Genomic DNA, 18838 nt, shown 5'->3' on the forward strand with positions numbered 1-18838 from the left:
ATTAGGCCACACACTCCGGATGCCAAGCCAGCTGGAACTGCATTCTGGTGTGTTCCTGCTCAAAAAAAGCCCTGGTAAACATCACATTTCCCTGAGGGTACATATTTAAAGGGACGGCACACCTTTTCAATTCCTTCCTTCCATAGGAAATAATGGATAGGGGCACCTTCTTTTGGGGCTCATAGAATTGGACCCCCTGGTCCAATCTTTTTGAAACTTGGGGGGTATTTTGGGGAGAGGCACTAGATGCTATACTGAAAATTTGGTGCCTCTACCCCAAAAAACAGTCCCCCCCAGAGCCCCAGATACCTGCGGATCAATTCTCCATGATTTTCTATGGGAATAAATCTCCATAGGGAATAATAGAGCTCCCAGCAGACATTTCCCTCCCCTCCCCTCGCTTTCTGACGACCCTGAAGTGGGGGGAGGGTCCCCAAACCGGGGGATCCCCTGCCCCCACCTGGGGATTGGCAACCCTAGTCGAGTCCGACTCCTTGCAACCCCATGGACCAAGTCACGCCAGGCCCTCCTGTCTTCCACCATCCTCCAAAGTCTGCTTAGATTTGTGTTAGTTACATGTAGTTAACATTAAAACTGAAGCACCCTATCTACATACCTGTAAAGCTCATACTCCCATTTGCAATTCCCTCTGACACCAGATACCGATAGGTACATCACCAGTAGGACTGTCAGAGCTGGGTTGGGAACTACAGGAAGATTTGGGGGGTAGAGTCTGAGGAGGGCAGGGTTTGGGGAAGGGAGGGAGTTCAATAGGGTATAATGTCATAGAGTCCACCTTCCAAATCAGTCATTTTTTTGCAGGTGAACTGATCTCTGTCAGCTAGAGATCACTTTTAATTCCAGGAGATCTCCAACCACCAGCTGGAGGTTGGAAACCCTAAAATATTTAATATTGCAGTTCTGGGTACATTTTAATAGGCCTTTCATTGCATTCAACAGGGCTTCATGCTTTTACCTGTATTCCTCTCCTTCCAGCAGCTTCCTGTAGGTGGCGATCTCAATATCCAGGGCCAGCTTGAGGCTCATCAGCTCCTGGTACTCCCGCAGTTGGCAGGCCATGTCCTGCTTGGCCTTGTGCAGGGCTTCCTCCAGCTCAGCCAGCTTGTGTTTGGCATCTTTCACAGCTATCTCCCCACGCTCCTCAGCAGCGGCCACCTCCTCCTCCAGTTTGCAACGCTGTAAAACCAGAGAGACGCAGAAGGAAGGCACGAGGAGGAGGAGCAAGCAAGGTGCCGAAGCACAAACTGGCTAGCCACTAGAAGAACCTTCTGCTTTCTCTTTATACTCCATTCGTATCCATTTGACTAGCTACGGTGAAAGCTTTTGAATATGGTGGACATCCAAGCTTGTACACCCCATGTGTAATGTGTGTCCCATGTGATGCACGGCCTTCAGCTTTCTGCATGCATTGGGAAGCACTGGAAGCATAAGAGCAACTGCTGGATCAGACCAGTAGTCCAGCTAGGTTTCCCAATTGCCCAGATGGCCAGATTCAGTGAGGAATTCCCTCCCTTCAGCCCCAGTCTCCTGTCTCAGGAAACTGAGGAACAGGAGGAAAAATTTTTTTTCCATAGTGGCACTCTAGGAATTTTTCTGAGTCTCAGTGGTCTTTACCATAACAATTTGGGGGAACCCTCAGAGCGTCTCCTAGAAGTGACATCTCATTCTCCCCAAACTCCAGCCTCCACAGGCATTGCTCTCCAAATATCCCAGCATTAGCCTAGGCAGTGTTGGAAATTCTAAGTCTATCTAGTTTAGCATCCTGACTCACACTGTTGCTGACAAACACGGCACTTAAGCCAATGGTCCATCTAATTTACTGCTAACACAAGCTGAACTAGATAATCACAAGCTAAGAATTGCCATGCATAGATTTTTCCCATGGCCAAGAACTCAGGTCTAATTTGCATTATCAGCTGGCAGTGTGTTCTACTGTTTTGCCCCTCTTCAGACTGATAAGGGATGACTGCATGTTTCTCCCTCTGCACAGCCAGATATGGTCCTCCTGGACAAGGGATAGCTCACTCTATTACAATCTACCAGTGGGCAGGGACCAATCTACCCATAATCAAAACACCAATGGGGATGAGGTAGCCTTAAGTAGCAACCTGATGTTCTGGGCCACAATTGTTTGTGCATGAAAGATCCAATGCTCACCTGGGCTTTGACATTTGCAATTTCTGCTTCCATTCTGTGAACCATCCGTGACAATTCACTAAGTTCATCCTTGACATTGCGTAGGCTGTCACAATGTTTGGCAGCAGTTGTCTTCAGCTCTTGATACTATGACAAAGTGGTGGTTCTCCATCAGTGACAGGGGACTTTCTCTGCTCTACTGCCTAATATTTCCATTTGAGATGCTAAGGACTTAGCAATGCTGCACCACTGAGCTCTAAGGGCCCCCAAAGAGGTGAACACCACTTAAATTTGGGAAGATGGGTAAAGGAATGAAGATGGTCATGTTCTGGCCCAGACAGACTTAGGCTTGGACTTTATGCTGCCCTTGTGGCCTCAGTAAGCACTTGCCCATGAGAAAGATGAGGACAGGAATTCCTTCCTCTCATTGCAGCACCCACTCAGACCCATTGGAACACAGTATCAAGGGCCATAAACTTCTGCTTTGGGAGGTTGTCATGCCTGCTTGTTAGAACTTCCTAAACTCTCATTGTATAAAACAGAGAGGAGGGGGAAATTTGAAATGGGAAGACCATTTTAAGTGACAGTGCCTTGGAAGTGTAACAAGTAGTTCCAGCTATACAGGCACTGAGGATTTCCAGTACCATGATGTTTCGTTGGCTTCGTCAGAATAGAGAAAAATATAGGATGTGAATAAAGTGTTCTGGCCTTAGTATACCATATTCTGGGGCAAAGTGGGGAAAAGCCCATACAGCACCTCAGAAAAATTCTAGATAGGAGACACTAAGCTAAAATCAGTTGTACCTGGCACTGGCACCAAGCCTCTGCCTCAGCTCGGCTCCGGGAGGCAATGTCCTCATACCGAGCCCGGAATTCTTCGACAATGCAGGCCACATCTAAGGCTCGGCTGTTATCCATTTTCACTGTGACACATGTGTCTGAGATGCGCGACTGCAACTCACCAATTTCCTGCAAAAATTACCATGAAATGCATTTACGCTGTTGGATTCATTTTTAAAACCCTAAGTTCTGAGCTGGGTTTAGGTTTGCCAGTGTCACCCATTGACTGAAACCAGTACGAGGTGGGTAGGGACAGGCGGCATGATGTTGTGCCTATAGCTTTACCATAGAGCTTTGGGATGATCCCATAGCATCATGGTGACATCACTTCCCGGTTTACCCCAGAAGTGATGTCACACCAACAGTATGACAACTCCCCCCCCATTTTCTGCCTGTTGCCCTGCTTAGTGGCAGTCAGTGGTCAGACTAGCTTGGTGGTAATATTTTTAACCCCAAGTAAGAGAGGTTTTTTTTAAATAATAAGAAACATACTTCTGTAAAATCCTAAATGCACATATAATGAACACAATAACATAACATAAGAAAGTCAGGTTGAAAACCTGGAAGTCTCCCAGAATATGAATTGACCTCAGGGTGACAGAGATCAGTTCCCTGGAGAAAATGGCTGCTTTGGAGAGTGTGGCATTATGCCACACTGATGTCTTACTCCTTCCCAAAGCCCTCCCTCCCCATAGGTGCCTCCCCCCAAATCTCCAGATATTTCCCAACTCAGAGCTGGCAACCCCTAATGGACAAATATACCATTACTGAGCAGAACAACTGTTACCTCCTCAAAAGTAACTCTGTAAAAGCAGATGTCTCGCATCAGAGCCTCCACCTTGGATTCTTTCTCTGACTTGTCCATAAAAATGCAATCCACTTTCTATGGGGAAGAAAAATTGTAGTTTTAAAACAAAGTCACCAAAGGACAAGATGCAATTAATCCTTCATGGAATTAATGGTTATGATAAAATGGTCACATCTAAACTTGAAAGTTTCTAGAATTCTGGCCTGAAATGTTCTTTTTGAACGCAAAGGTAAATGAGGGGAATAAACTGACCTCTGGAAACTGAGCAACATAAGAATCTAGTCACTCAACATCCCCCCCACAAAAAAAAGAAAAAATACCCCAAGGAACAAACCAAAAAAACCTCAAATCAATTCTATCCCAAACTACAAAATCTGAAATTACTCTGTTGACTTATCAAAGTTTAAATCACAGACTAGGTTTGTCAGCTTGATCCTCCTTGTTTACTGTCCAGACAAATACTAGGCTAGGAGCAAAAGTTTGGCACAGGCCTGTCTCCCTTGTGTAAAGGTTTTTCCTCAGTCTTCTCTTGTTTGATAGGCTGCCTTGGCTCCTCCAAGGGGGAATGGTCTAGCCTGCTGTGGCTGATCCTTGTTTGCCCATAGGACTCCCGAGTTTCAACAGCTGCTGTGTCTGTTCCCAGCCTGCTGCCAGCCATATGACTAGTTGGGCCTTAGGGGAATCAGGAGCCTGGTTGTGGCCTTGCACCATGTTTTGAGCTTCACTGATCAGCTGGCTGGTGGTCAATGTTACCTCTAAGCTGCAGTCTTGTGAGCAAAAATTCTACTTTGTGAGCTACTGGCATTAAAGTTGTGATCTACTGCATAAATTAGTGTGCTCTGAGGTCATCCTTCCTGAGCTAAGACAAAAATGTGTGAGCTGGAAGCTAAAAATCTTTGAGCTAGCTCATGCTAACTCAGCTTAGAGGGAACACTGCTGGTGGTGATGGGCCCCTGGAACTCCTGACCCACCTCTGTCTAGGGCAAGGCTGTCATTAGGCTGACACAGAGCTTGATCTCCAATCCAGCCTCCATTGGAGTCTTAAAGGCCACCACTGATCCAGAGCACCTATTAACTGTCAAGGCCATCTCCACTGCCTTGCAACATACTTCAAAATGTGTGCATTCTGAATTGGGGGTCATTTCCCCCAATTCAGATATTTGCCATGAAGGAAAATTCACATGCTCTAGAATAGGAGTCCTGGACTGACCTGGAAGGCATGTTATTTTGCTTTGGCTCCTCCTTGGGGGAGTGGCCCAGCCTGCTGGGGCTGATCCTTGTTTGCCCTATAGAACTCCTGAGTATCAGCTCTGAACACATATTACACAGAGCCAGTTTGGTGTGGTGGTTAAGTGTGTGGACTCTTATCTGGGAGAACCGGGTTTGATTCCCCACTCCTTCACTTGCACCTGCTGGAATGGCCTTGGGTCAGCTATAGCTCTGGCAGAGGTTGTCCTTGAAAGGGCAGCTGCTGTAAAAAGCTCTCTCAGCCCCACCTACCTCACAGGGTGTCTATTGGGGGGAAGGCACAGGAGATTGTGACCTCTCTGCGATTCAGAGTATAGGACGGGATATAAATCCAATATCTTCTCTCTAGCTGTAATTTTTAGCTATGTCTATTGGAAATTTTGGTAGCATTTGTTTTTGGGTTGCCAAGAGTCACCATGGCTCCCAGGCAAAGATTCCCTTCTGGTTCCCACTCAGATCACACAGCCCTAATGTAAGGTTGCAATCCTCCATGTGGAATAGAATACAATCCGAGAGAGGTCACTATAATGGAAAACACAACAAAAAATGCTAGCTAATGACCAATTTCCCAAAAAGTATATAAAAATCAGTCCAAATGTCCAAAACATGTATATTCAAGTCCCAAAGTAGTGTGGTGACAAGCCAATTGATTAAGTACTTGTTTCTTTCCAGTCTTCATCAGACATGGGACCACTAACAAAAGAAAATATGTATTATACAAAAATATCAGAAGAACATATTTCTAATGCAACATGCTAAAAGACACAAACACCACAAACTATATCACAGCAGATACAACATACAAAATATTCCATACGAAGAATGTCAAATCCCATAATTTATACAAAAATATGTTATCACACAGGCAAATTATGCACAGCACTCATAATATTATAAAGAAGACCATTCATAAAAAGCATGTCAAATCATTGGTCATATTCAGTCCATATGGAGAAATGCAATTCAACTGGTGTATCCAGTATGCCCCTTTTTGCAGCAGGATCTTGTACACGTCTTCATTTCTATCTGTTTGTTCATATTTGTATAAGGTGAAAAAAACAAAAATCTTCATAGTCATGATTCTTTTGCATAAAATGGTTGACCATAGGAGCTTCAAACACATGGTTCCTAAGTCTGCTCCTGTGTTCCAGAATACGTACTCTAAGGGCTTGAGTAGTGCTGCCAACCTACCTTAGGCCACACCCACAGATGATCAAATACACAACACAGCGGGTAGCATATGTAGAGTAATGATTTAGAACAAATGGTCTAGTCTTTTCAGCAATATAATACTCTTTGACATTCATAGATAAATGACAAATTGCACACCTTTTACAAGCAAAGTGTTGTATCTGCTGTGATATAGTGTGTGGTGTTTGTGTCTTTTAGCATGTTGCATTAGAAATATGTTACTTTACCTTTAAGAGGTTTGTGTAATGGCAGCTGTAAATGAGATGTTTGCCTTTTTAAACATGTTAGTTGCACCATTAGGGTGCGCAAGAAGCCACATACTGAGCTGTAGCCGATGTGAAATTGCTGCTGGAGACGCTCTGCATCCCTCTTTTTTGAAAATTGGGTAAAGAATCTATATAATTGAATCAATATGTAAGTATGATATATTTTTTCACTGGAAGAGGGTTGGTGGTGTCTGAATGTCCTTCTGATATTTTTGTATAATATTTTCTTTTGTTAGTGGTCCCAGGTCTGATGAAGATTGGAAAGAAACAAGTACTTAATCGATTGTCTTGTCACCACACTACTTTGGGACTTGAATATACATGTTTTGGACATTTGGACTGATTTCTATATACTTCTTAATAAATTGGTCACTAGCTAGCATTTTTTGTTGTGGTATCCTCCATGTGGAGCCTGGAGTTTCCTGGAATTACAACAGATCTTCATGGACCAGTTCTCCTGGCGAGATAGGGCTGCCAAGCCCTCAGAGAGGGTGAGGCTGATGGGAGAAACTGGGGTTACACAAATAAGATATTAGTACATTGTAATACTATCTCACTTTTGACTTTTAGCTCTCAGTAAATCTATACAAAATCTATCAGGGTTGCCACTTGCCTTTTTAAGTGCCACATATTCATTTTCAGCACAAGATCTTCTGTTGCTTTCCTCTTCAAACCTGGGGAGGTTAGGAGAGAGAAGCTTTATATGTTGATGACTAACAGTGACCAGTGTGTTACCTTATTGAACAGTAATGAGAGCAGGGCTTTCTAATCTCTTTGACTAACTATCCAGCCCTTCATTTTGTTTGCCCCCTACCCACCCACAGCCACATTCTCCAGTTTCCTTCTTTCCTAGGCTCCATCTTCTGCTTCTGCTGACCTCCCATAAAATCTGAGCTACTCCCCCAGTAATACAGAAGACCCAGTGGTCTGCCCAGCCCTTCCATGACATACGACCACATCACGTTTTATGCTATGCTGAGACCCTCCTCTTTGGAGTACTTAGCCTCTTGCTTAATCCGGCCCTGGGGTTCACCTTTTCTTGTTCCCTTCCATGGTTTCTCGCCAATTGTTCATTTCCACCTGCAGCTGGGACCTTTCCCATTCTAGGCATTCCAGTTCCTTCTTCAGTATACTGACGTGTTCGTTAATTAGGGGTTCCATGTTACTTTTTTGCCGTTTCTTTTCTTTCAAGAAGTCCCACTTGGTCTTCAGCATCAGGTTGTGCTGCTCAAGGCGTCGGACCTGAATGAAAATAGGAACATTGATCATCAGGATCATTTTTAAAAGTAGTGTATTACTCCCCATGTATTATAATTACATTGAAGCCCAATAAGAACACTGTGCTAAAACCAAAGACATATACACCTTGAGCTGGTGCCCTGTGTGTGCTGTGATTAGGATTGCCAGGCCAGCCCTGGGTAGGAAAAATCCTGGAGATTTGGGGATAGAATCTGGGGAAGGTGGAGTCTGGAGAGGGCAGGGAGTTCAGCAGGATAAAATGTCATAGAATGAGAATCCATCTTCCAAAGCAGCCATTTTCTCCAGAGGAACTGATCTTTCTTATCTGGAGATCAGTTGAAATCCCAGGCAATCTCTAGCCACCACCTGGAGGTTGGCAACCCTAAAAGCCTGCTGATGCACCTATGGAGCTTTTGTTCTCTATGCTCTGAGATGTCCCTACTCACTTTGACAGAGAAGGGCTCCATAGAATGGAAAACCCCACTTTGGGTACATCTTGGTGCAAGGGTTCATTTGTTTATTTATTTATTTATTACTGACTTTGCATTAAATTCCATGCAAGTAATAATATAGAATGAACAACATTAGAATGAAAATCCAGATGGATTTTGCACTAAGATTGTGAGTGCTCATAAAAGAAAATTCTGTAGTGAGGTGAATATTGAATGTTGAAAATGTCTTCTTTTTATTTCATGATTAAACAGCTGCCATGCCAGACAAATGATCTCTTTGAATTATGATCATTAATTCATCAAAAGTTTGCAGGTGAGTCTAGTTTCAGACAATGGATATAGAGGTAAATTTTGGCTGATATAACAACATAAATATCAAACTATGTAAGATCTGGCCCTTGTGGGTTTGATAATGTTGAAAAACCATTGTTTGTTTCTCTGTTCTTTATATAGATCTCCAAGGGATGCAAAAATGACTGATCAGCTGTGATGGCCAACCTAATCCCATCATAATCTCCCTTTGCTTCCATCCAAAGCCTCCTTTACCTGCTCCATTCTAGAACCCCTGGAAGAAGCTAGCCAATGTGGTGAGGTGGTTTGAGGGCTGAACTAGAAACTTGAATCAGAGTCCCCAACCCTCGTGAACCTTTGGTTCTGACTGAGGCCTATTTGGTGTAGTGTTTAAATGCATGGACTCTTATTTGGGAGAAATGGGTTTGATTCCCCACTCCTCCACTTGCAGTTGCTGGAATGGCCTTGGGTCAGCCATAGCTCTTGCAGAGTTGTCCTCGAAAGGGCAGCTTCTGTGAGAGCTCTCTCAGCCCCACTTACCTCACGGGGTATCTGTTGTGGGGGAGGAAGGTAAAGGAGATTATAAACCACTCTGAGACTGATTCAGAGATAAGGGTGGGGTGAAAATCCAGTATCATCATCATCTTCTTCTATTGTGCACTGGTTTTTTCCCTTTCTTTCACCATGCATGTCCATTGGTCTCCCCCTCACCATTCTCCCATTCTGCATTGTTTTTCCTCCCTTCAGTGCTTAGTTCACTTTTTGTTTGCTATTTACCGAGGTTATTTAAGAGTGGATTTGTGGCAGTTGTTCCCCTTGCCTTGCTTCCAAGCCAAAGGTAGTTCAAAAGCATACACATTTCCTCAGGTTCCCCCCCTTTCCTTCCCCTTAGAGGCCACCCCTCCACACCTATTAAAGTCCTTTCTCCCATTCTTTATTAGTCAGTTTTGCACTGAATGTGTTTATTGAAAAAGGAGATTCTTCAATCTGTGTTTACTCTCAAGTAGCCATTTTAGCAGGATATTAGTGGTTCTCCCCCCTTAATCAGTGAGCAGCTCCACTATTGCTTACTTTTCCTTTGTTCAGCATGCAAACCAAATAAAGGCAGGGGTATGGTCAGCACAGAATGAAATTGACAAGACATGTAAAGAGAGACGGACACTGGGATGGGAAGCCTAGAACTTTTGAATCATTTTTCCCCCTTTAAAACCTCAATGAACAATTTTTTTTCAGGGGAACCATTTTGGCAGTCTCCAAAAGCAAGCCTAAGCTTGCAATGTTGCCTCGTAGTTCTACATTTTAAATTTTTTTAACATGGTATAACTCTAGCAAAAGAGTCTCTTTAGAGTTGCCAATCCCCAGGTGGGGGCAGGGGATCCCCCGGTTTGGAGGCCCTCCCCCCGCTTCAGGGTCGTCAGAAAGCGGGGGGAGGGGAGGGAAATGTCTGCTGGGAACTCTGTTATTCCCTATGGAGAGTTATTCCCATAGAAAATCATGGAGAATTGATCTGCGGGTATCTGGGGCTCTGGGAGGGGCTGTTTTTTGGGGTAGAGGCACCAAATTTTCAGTATAGCATCTAATACCTCTCCCCAAAATTCCCCCCCACGTTTCAAAAAGATTGGACCAGGGGGTCCAATTCTATGAGCCCCAAAAGAAGGCGCCCCTATCCTTCATTATTTCCTATGGAAGGAAGGAATTGAAAAGGTATAACGTCCCTTTAAATGTGATGGCCAGAACTCCCTTTGGAGTTCAATTATGCTCGTCACAGCCTTGATCTTGGCCCCACCCCTCATGTCTCCCAGCTCCGCCCCCAAAGTCTCCTGGCTCCACCCCAAGTCCCCAGATATTCCTTGAATTGGACTTGGCAACCCTAAGTCTCTTAGACTAGTGCCGTTTGTAAAAAAAATTAGACAGGAATGTATTTCTCTGGCTGCAGCGAACAAAGTTATCAGCTACTGGGTCTCCATTACTAATCCACTACATTACTGTGTTTCCCAAACTATTACATCATGGTAAAAAGAAAAGTGAACTTTACAGCAGACAAATTTCAGGGGAAGGGGAGCCATTTTAGCCATCTCCAGAAGCCTAGCATTAAAATGGTCCCTCCATAGAGATCTGGGCACCGTGAAACCTGCTCCAGTTCCTTAGAGCCTACAAACAGTGCTCTTCCACCAGGCCTTTAGTTGAGGTGGGGGATGTCACCTGCTATTAGGCCTCCCGCCCCTTCCATTCCAGTGACTTAGGATATGATGGACTTTTGGACCAATAGGTCACTACTGTTGAGGCAGATTCTTTAAGTTTAGATTGTACTTTAGTGGTTTTATATTGGAATTTTACCTTGTTTAACTGTTTTAATTATTTGATTCTCTGGTGCAGGGCTTTTTTTGTAGAAAAAGCCCAGCAGAAATTCATTTGCATATTAGGCCACACCCCCTGACACCAAGCCAGCTGGAACTGCATTCCTGCTAAAAAAAACCCCTACTCCGATGTAACCTGCCCTGATCCTGCTTTGTGGGAATGGGCAGGATATAAGTCAGTAGAATGAAAGAAAGAAAGAAAGAAAGAAAGAAAGAAAGAAAGAAAGAAAGAAAGAAAGAAAGAAAGAAAGAAAGAAAGAAAGAAAGAAAGAAAGAAAGAAAGAAAGAAAGAAACCAACCTTTGGGTGCTACCCCTCCCACATCACAAGTGATTTTCTCACCCCAATCAAGAAAAACTACAGGTTTGGGTTGTAGGTGCAGAATAAATGCACAGAGTACACTGGAGAAAAAAGAATGGTGTGTACAAAATGACACTGAATCTGAAGTCAAGTTTAAAGACTTGAATGCTCAGATTCTCCAGAGTAAGCTTTCAGAGCATAATGAGCCAGATTAAATACATAAATAAGTAGAAGAAACAGAAGGGAGGCTAGGGCTGCCAGCTCTGTTGGAATTCCTAGAGATAAGGGAATTGAGCCAGGAGAGGGTGGGATTTAGGGAGGAAAGAGACTCCAGCATGGTAAAATGCCATAATGTCCAGTCTCCAAAGCAGCCATTTTCTCATGGGCAACTGATCTCTGTAGCCTGGAGATCAGTTGTAATACAGGGAAATCTCCAGGCCAGGCCCAACTGGAAGGTGGCAACCTCAGCTGAGACCCTCCTACACTGTCAGCTTTCTCAATGCTGCAAAATATGCTCAGAACAAAAGAAGGGACCTGAGCTCTTGCAGTTGCCAGCCACCCAAACATTCATTTCCCTCCCAGATCTCCGCAAAACATTTCCACTTGAATGACTCCCCCACACCACCACCCATGCATAGTCTGCTAAACATTCATTCCCATTTACTCCATTAGGTCAAACATGCTTGCCAATTGGTCAGGATTTTGTTCCCACCATCCTTTTCAAAACAGTCAGTTGAGCATCCTGAACAAGAAACTGTAATACCCATGTTATGTTTCATTGTATTTCCAGGTACCAGAATCTTCAGCACTTCCAGACCAGGTTTCCCAGAGAGTTCAAGGAAACTATACAGGACTTTGGTAGGCCTTGTATATATTTTCATGTTCATTGTATACTGTGTATATTTAAGAAGACCCTGACCATATTCCTCAGTGAATGCTGCATCTTACACGAACCTCAAGTGCATACAGTTTGGTTAATTTCCTGACTGTATAATTTCTGTTCCCCAAAATTTAATCAGCACTGAACAGACTAAAATCCATAACAGAAAATTTTACCCCGTCTTCTCATTCTGTTGGTTTAAACCCCTCATTCCCTCATATATTGGCCCGCTAAACAAGATGAAGAGGTGTTTTGGGGTTTTTTTGCTGGTAAGCAATGTTTCCTCTAAGCTGCAGAGTCTTGTGTGCAAAAATTCTACTTCGTGAGCTACTAGCGTAAATTAGTGTGCTCGGGGTCATCCTTCCTGAGCGAAGACAAAAATGTGTGATCTGGAGGCTAAAAATCTGTGAGCTAGCTCATGCTAACTCAGCTTAGAGGGAACAGTGCTGGTAAGTGGCATCACTGTCAGTAGTGGAAGAATCATGAATATATGAAGCGGCCTTATACTGAATTTGACCCTTGGTCTATCAAAGGCTTGTCACCTAATGCTTTGCTGTAGTGGCTCCTAATAGGCATGCCTGAACTTGTTCTTCTGGAGTCTTAGACCACTAGGATTCTGGAATCTGCCTGCTAATTGGGCATGCAGTAACTGGCAGCCAATAGGGAGCAGAGGGCAGTTCAAACCCTCCAGTAGTTTGGGAGGGTGGGCAGAGTTTAAGTATATATAACTATGCTGAGGTCTGCATGTGCATGTTAGCTAAAATCATTAATAAACAGAGCTGATCACTATGGCTGGAGTCTGTTCTTTGATCTAAGGCAGTATTTAACATTATTCATAGCGGCATTCCAGAGTCTCAGGCAGAGTCTCACATCACCTAGTGCCTGGTCCTTTTATAGTAAAAAGGTAAAAAGATGCCAGGGATTGAACCTGAGATCTTCTGCATACCAAGAAGATGCTCTACCACTGAGCCACAGCGCCTCCCTTGGAGGACTACACCTTTGCACCTAGAAGCTCTGCAGTCAGTTCAAAGGAATCAAAAGCATCTCCACAATGAATGGAGTTGCCAACTCTGGGTTGGAAAATTCCTGGAGATTTGAGAGTGGAGCCTGGGGACAGTGGGTTCTAGGAAGTAGGACATAATGCCAAAGATTCCGCCCTCCAAAGCAGCAGTCTATCTCCAGAGGAACCGATCATTGTAGTATAGAGATCAGTTGTAATTCTGTGAGATTGTCAGGTCCCGCCTGGAGGTTGGCAACCCTTAAACAGCCCCAGGGCACCATCTTTTCAAAAAGAAAGCTCTTTGGCCAGTTTCTAAAGAGGCTGGTGGTGCTTAACACCTTTGATAAGGATGGAAATGCCTCCACTTCCTGTTCCATCATCCCTTCCATTCAAGCTTGGTGTATTTTTTCTAGTTCAGATGTTTGATTTCAGCTTTAGAGCACTGCCATCCTCCAATTTATCTTTTACAACAATAACCTGGTAAGGTAGGGTAGGCAGAGAGAGACACAGAGAGACTGGCTGGCCCAAGGCAAGCTTCCATGGCAGAATGAGGATTTGAATTTAGGTCTTCCAGATTCTAGTTTGACATTCCTCCACCACACTGGCTCTTCAGTCTTTGGCTAGTTTATGCTCTTCAGTGTAAATCAACCCTTCCTAACCCCAGTTTGCATGGCTTTGCTCCTTAATGACAGGCTGCTACTAACTCACCTTGTCAATGAAACAAGCAAACTTGCTGTTCAGGCACTGGAGTTCATTCTTCTCTTGGCATTTCACTGCTTGGGCTGAAGAGTTGAGTTCCAAATTGAGAGGTTGCAGTAGAGTCTCATTCCAAGTGACAGGTGTGATGAAGGGGGTGCCAGCGCCAGTGGTTCCACTACGTCGAAATCCATAGGAACCATAACTGGATCCGGTGCCCCCCAAGCAGCCAAATCCAGAACTGCCTCGCCGGGAGCCGTATCCATATCTAGCAGCACGGCAGCTACCAAGTGCAGCCTTAGACCCTTTGGAGCTGTAGCAGGAGAGGCTGCGACTACTAAAATAACCAGCTCCCTTAAACCCGGAGCTGCCTGTTTTGTTAGGGCAAGGAGAACTGACCCGGCAAGGAGAACCGACATGGTCTTTGCTTCCTGATGATGGCAGGACAGCTGATTGGGAAGTAAAATTAGTGGCTCCGCTTCCAGGGCTCGACGGGCAAGACATGACTTCTTAGGAAAGGATGACTGGAAACAAAGAGACAAAAACTGCAGGAAGGGCCAGTGCAAACCAATTCTCTCTGAAACGTGCTTGGCCTTTATATCTCTTCGGGGAGCTTGGCTTGGCTGCCTTATAATGGGGAGATCAGAAAAAATTCTAGCATTTATGAGCTTGGAGTTCTTTGCTTCATAAAAAAGAGAAAGTGTGGCTCATTGCATCTATAAAAGACAATCAGGATGTTACCCATCATTGTTCAGAATGCCCAGCCTACAAAACTATTTTGCAGTCTCCCATGGTGAAGAGTTCCAGTGGGTAAATGGTAAAGGTTGGGAATCTATATACAGATGAGTTGCAGGAAAAAGGGTTCTGTTTTTATTCTGGTATCATCACTGTACTGCAATAAGGATGAGCAAATGTCCCTTCTCTTCTCTTCCCTGTCAACTATTTTGATTCACTGCTTCTCCTGTTTATTTTTTAGGTTTGTTTGCATTGCGGTTACCTGTTATTTGGTGTTTATATGCACATTTATTTGGTGTTAAGATAATCATTGTCGAGTTCTGATTTACTAACGCGGATCTAATGCTGGAAAAAATGCATACAACTTATGAGAAGAAATCTGCGAGGAAGCAGGAAAAGGTGGGAAAATAACATGGGCTTGATTTGTACAAGGGGGATCTGAAGTTGAAAAGGGCTGGGGGGATGGAAGGTCAAAATACCTGGGATGATACATATTCAAAATCTTATCTCTGCTACCACAGCATGCATGGCCATTGTAAAATGTCTCACTGCCAGGCTGAATTAGAAGATCCAGGCCTTGAATTCAGCAGGAGCTCACAGGAGCACAGCTCCTGAATCTTTCTTATGCCTCCCTCCTCCTCCCCACCTACCTACATTGTCCATTAAATAGTAGGTGCAGCTGCATAACAATCCCTGGATTAGGAGAGTGGGCAGCCAGCCAGCCACCAAGAGCTTTGGCACATTCCCAGCAGCCCTCATTAACCTCTAGAGAAGCCCACACCATCCTTTCTCCACTTCTTATGTGATTTTGGGCGGTGGGTGACTTGCTGGCCTTTTGACTGTGGTGGGGGTGTGTGTGCCAAGGAGAGTCTCAGGTGAGTGAGGCCTGCTTGGGCTGGCTGGATCTCTAGTCAGTTCAAGCAGGCCTCGTTGGCCGGAGCTCTCCTTTCTTGTGTCGGGTTGCTTTTGGCTGGTGGGGTGTGTGTGTGGCATATGCTAATGAGTTATGCTAATGAGCTCCACCACCTATTTTTCTACAAAACGACCCCTGAGAAGATCCCTTTGGTATCTGTTCTAGCAAGATAGATGTGTTTGTCTGCTGTAGTAAAAATAAACAGGAGTTTTGTTGTGCCTTAAAGACTTAACAAAATTTTATCCCAAAATAAGATTTTATGGAGTCAAGCCCAGCACTTCAGATGTATTGCATCTATAAATGTGGGCCTGATTTTGCCACAAAAGCATGTGCTGGGGGAAAATGTCATTAGTCTTTGAAGTGTCATAAGACTCCAGTTTATCTCAGATAACTTCCATCTTTTATTCACTAACAGCTCATAAGGGATAGGATTGCCAAACACCAGCTAGGGCCTACAGTTCTCCAAGAATTACAGCTCAACTTCAGAATTCAGAGACCAGCTCCCCTGGAGGAAATGGCACCTTAGTGGGCAAACTATGATATACCATAGATTCTAGGTAAAAGGGAAAGGAAAGGTCCCCTGTGCAAGCACCAGTCATTTCCGACTCTGGGGTGATGTTGCTTTCACAACGTTTTCACGGCAGACTTTTTATGGAGTGGTTTTGCCATTGCCTTCCCCAGTCATCTACACTTTCCCCCCAGCAAGCTGGGCACTCATTTTACCGACCTCAGAAGGATGGAAGGTTGAGTCAACCTCAAGCTGGCTACCTGAAAACCCAGCTTCCACCAGGGATTGAACTCAGGTCGTGAGCAGAGCTTAGGACTGCAGTACTGCAGCTTTAACACTCGGCATCACAGGGCTCTTTCTAGGTAGAAATCCATCCCCAAATTCTCCCCTCCATAGACAAAGCCCCCATACATCCTGAAATTTTCGAGGCCAGAGTTGACAACTACAGATGTGCAACTTAAAAATATTTTTCAGATCCAAATACCAGATCCAATTTGTGATTTTCCAAACTGGTATTTGGATCTAGGTCTTTTTTGGGGGAAAGGATTCCAAAATTATTTGTCTACATTATTGCCTATGGGGATTATTGCCTTCTGGAAATTATCCAAACTGCACCAAAATTGCAACTGCCCTTTAAATAAATCCCAAATTTCAAGTGGAATGAACCTGAGAACAAAATGCTCCTGGCCATCCTCCATTGCTTTCTATGGGAGGAAGGAGTTCATGTTTTCTCCAGGGCAAAGAATAGCTGAGATAGAAGAGCAAGCAAAGTAACCTCTGGCTAAAAACCTTTAAAAGCATACACAACGAACAAGCCAAGAGAACCAATGCAGAACTAGGAGATCCTGGTAGAACTGCAGGACATTATAGCAAGCCCAACACAAAAAAATATGCAACTAGAGAGTCCAATCCATTGTCAAACCAGAGAACTATCAAAGCCAACTGAACAGGAACATCATCACAAGCGTAACAAATGTAAAACTAGAGGATAAGTGCTAACACACAGCCTGAGAATCAAAGGAACATTGAATCTGACAATCCAACTCAAACCACAAACCAGAGACAAAGCAACTTTTGCAAAGAGTACAATGCTGCAAGACAAACAAAGATCAAAGTAAAACCAAGCTGATACCAAGTCTATGGAGGGGAGAATTTGGGGATGGATTTTACCGAGAATCTATGGTATAGCATAGCATAGAGTTTGTCCTCTAAGGTGCCATTTCCTCCAATACTACGTCACTTCTAGGGGGAAAGGCCTCCCATAGGGTCATTATGAGGATAATATGGAAGTCACTATTGGGCACGCAATAGAAGAATCAAAAGGTGAATTCGGAAGCAACTGGAGTGGAAACGTTTTTTTTAAATGATTATTATAACATCCTTGTAGTCAAACTTTTTGTGGTAAAATACTGAAATATTAAAGCTTATTACTGTGCTGACTGTAACTAAATGTGTAGCTTGGTAGCTCAGTATATGATAATATTGCATGACATAAAATCTTACAGGTTCTAGTTGTGATTATTTTTAAAAAAATATATAACAAATGATAGCATGAAAGCTTTATAATGGCCCTAATGAGTTACTTATATCATATTCCGTTTATGTCTTGTATTAAAATGTTTCATGTAAATTGATTGAATGAGGTAGTCATTGATGGTAACAGTTAATTTGAACTTTGAACTTAGTGAAGGAAATATCATATTCCATAGTAGATCAGATTTTTATATATATATATATATATATGGATTTTACCTAGAATCTATGGTATAGCATAGAGTTTGTCCTCTAAGGTGCCATTTCCTCCAATACTATGTCACTTCTAGGAGGAAGTTTTCATGACCAATACAGCCTCCCATAGGGTTGTTATGAGGATAATATGGAAGTCACTGTTGGGCACCCAATAGGAGGTTTAGCCAATAGTTTAGCCAAAACATCATTCTATCTGAGTCTATGTGTGTATATTGGTTTATACCTATACCTAACAGGTGACCACTTTCATGCAAGTGATGAAGAAGGCTCTGACTTTCAAAACAGAACTCTTGGCACTGCCTCAGCAAATGCTGCAAGATTTGGGGGGCAGTGCCTGGGGAGGGAGGAGTTTGGGAATATCATCGCTCCTTTAGGTTGCCACCCATATCTGCTGTCACTCCCAGCTGTGCCTGCACCATGGAACTGGGCAAAGTTTTCTTGGCTGCCAAGGGAGGAAAGGGGTGAATGCTGAAAATGGTGGGGGAAATAAAAAAATAAATTGGCTAGTGGTGGAGAGGAGAGAAAGAAGCAGGAAATAGGGGGGGGGGGATGAGATGAGTCCTTGGGGGTCCCCCAGCTGTCATGTTCTAAATTCTTTGATCACATACACTGCTTTATTTGGACAAGAGACCTAGGTGAGTTTGGCAACCATGTCTTCTACTTCTTGCTTTGTGTCTGTGACCCAGATACAGTCTGAATCATGTTACTGTGATGGGTGTCAACCTTCCATCACCTCTGGATGGTACTTCATGGAGGCAGAGGACTTGGAAGCACCTGAAACACTTGCTTGTCTTAGATGGACAGAACATATTCAGAGGTATCTGCCAGTGCCCTAGCATCTTTTATTTGAAACAGGAGCAAACTCGGGGCACTCTCATTAGCCCCATTCAATATATATAATCTCATCATCCATGCAAGGTGAAAAAAACCTGTTTTTAATACTGAAATGCCATAAATAGACCATGTAGACTTGCTGCTCAGGCTAGACCTCCCATATGCCCTCAAACAAATTCTAGACACATCTGTAATGATTAAACCTATAGACTGCATCCAGCTAAAAATGCCAATAAAAATGGGGTTTGGTGAACCTTAAATGCGTACACAAGTCGGGTTCGAATCACTGCTCTACCATGAAAGTTTGCTGGATGACCTTGGGCCAGTCATACACACTCAGCCTAACCTACTTCACAGGGTAGTTGTGAGGATAAA

General features: G+C 43.8%; 1 protein-coding gene across 1 annotated transcript; it reads right to left on the reverse strand.

Moving 5' to 3' along the window:
• Window positions 1-972: 972 nt before the first annotated feature.
• LOC132581768 (putative keratin-87 protein) lies at window positions 973-14273 on the reverse strand. The gene is made up of 7 exons (XM_060253174.1): window positions 13737-14273; window positions 7544-7752; window positions 7120-7184; window positions 3785-3876; window positions 2962-3126; window positions 2179-2304; window positions 973-1197 (listed from the first exon to the last, which is right to left on the reverse strand). The coding sequence occupies exons 1-7, from the start codon at window positions 14226-14228 to the stop codon at window positions 973-975; spliced, it is 1374 nt and encodes a 457-aa protein (XP_060109157.1). The 5' UTR covers window positions 14229-14273.
• Between the last annotated feature and the right edge of the window lie 4565 nt (window positions 14274-18838).

Source organism: Heteronotia binoei, chromosome 13, assembly GCF_032191835.1.
Source record: "Heteronotia binoei isolate CCM8104 ecotype False Entrance Well chromosome 13, APGP_CSIRO_Hbin_v1, whole genome shotgun sequence".
Taxonomy (NCBI): domain Eukaryota; kingdom Metazoa; phylum Chordata; class Lepidosauria; order Squamata; family Gekkonidae; genus Heteronotia; species Heteronotia binoei.

Bases quoted from the DNA above. Each gene is read 5' to 3' on its own strand.
- LOC132581768 (XM_060253174.1), bottom strand. From the start codon at position 14,228: ATGTCTTGCCCGTCGAGCCCTGGAAGCGGAGCCACTAATTTTACTTCC. The intron at 3,877-7,119 runs GTGGCAACCCTG...CCCCATAGAAAG, and splicing joins TGTGGCACTTAAAAAGGCAA to TGGATTGCATTTTTATGGAC. The intron at 3,127-3,784 runs GTAACAGTTGTT...TAATTTTTGCAG, and splicing joins ACAGAGTTACTTTTGAGGAG to GAAATTGGTGAGTTGCAGTC.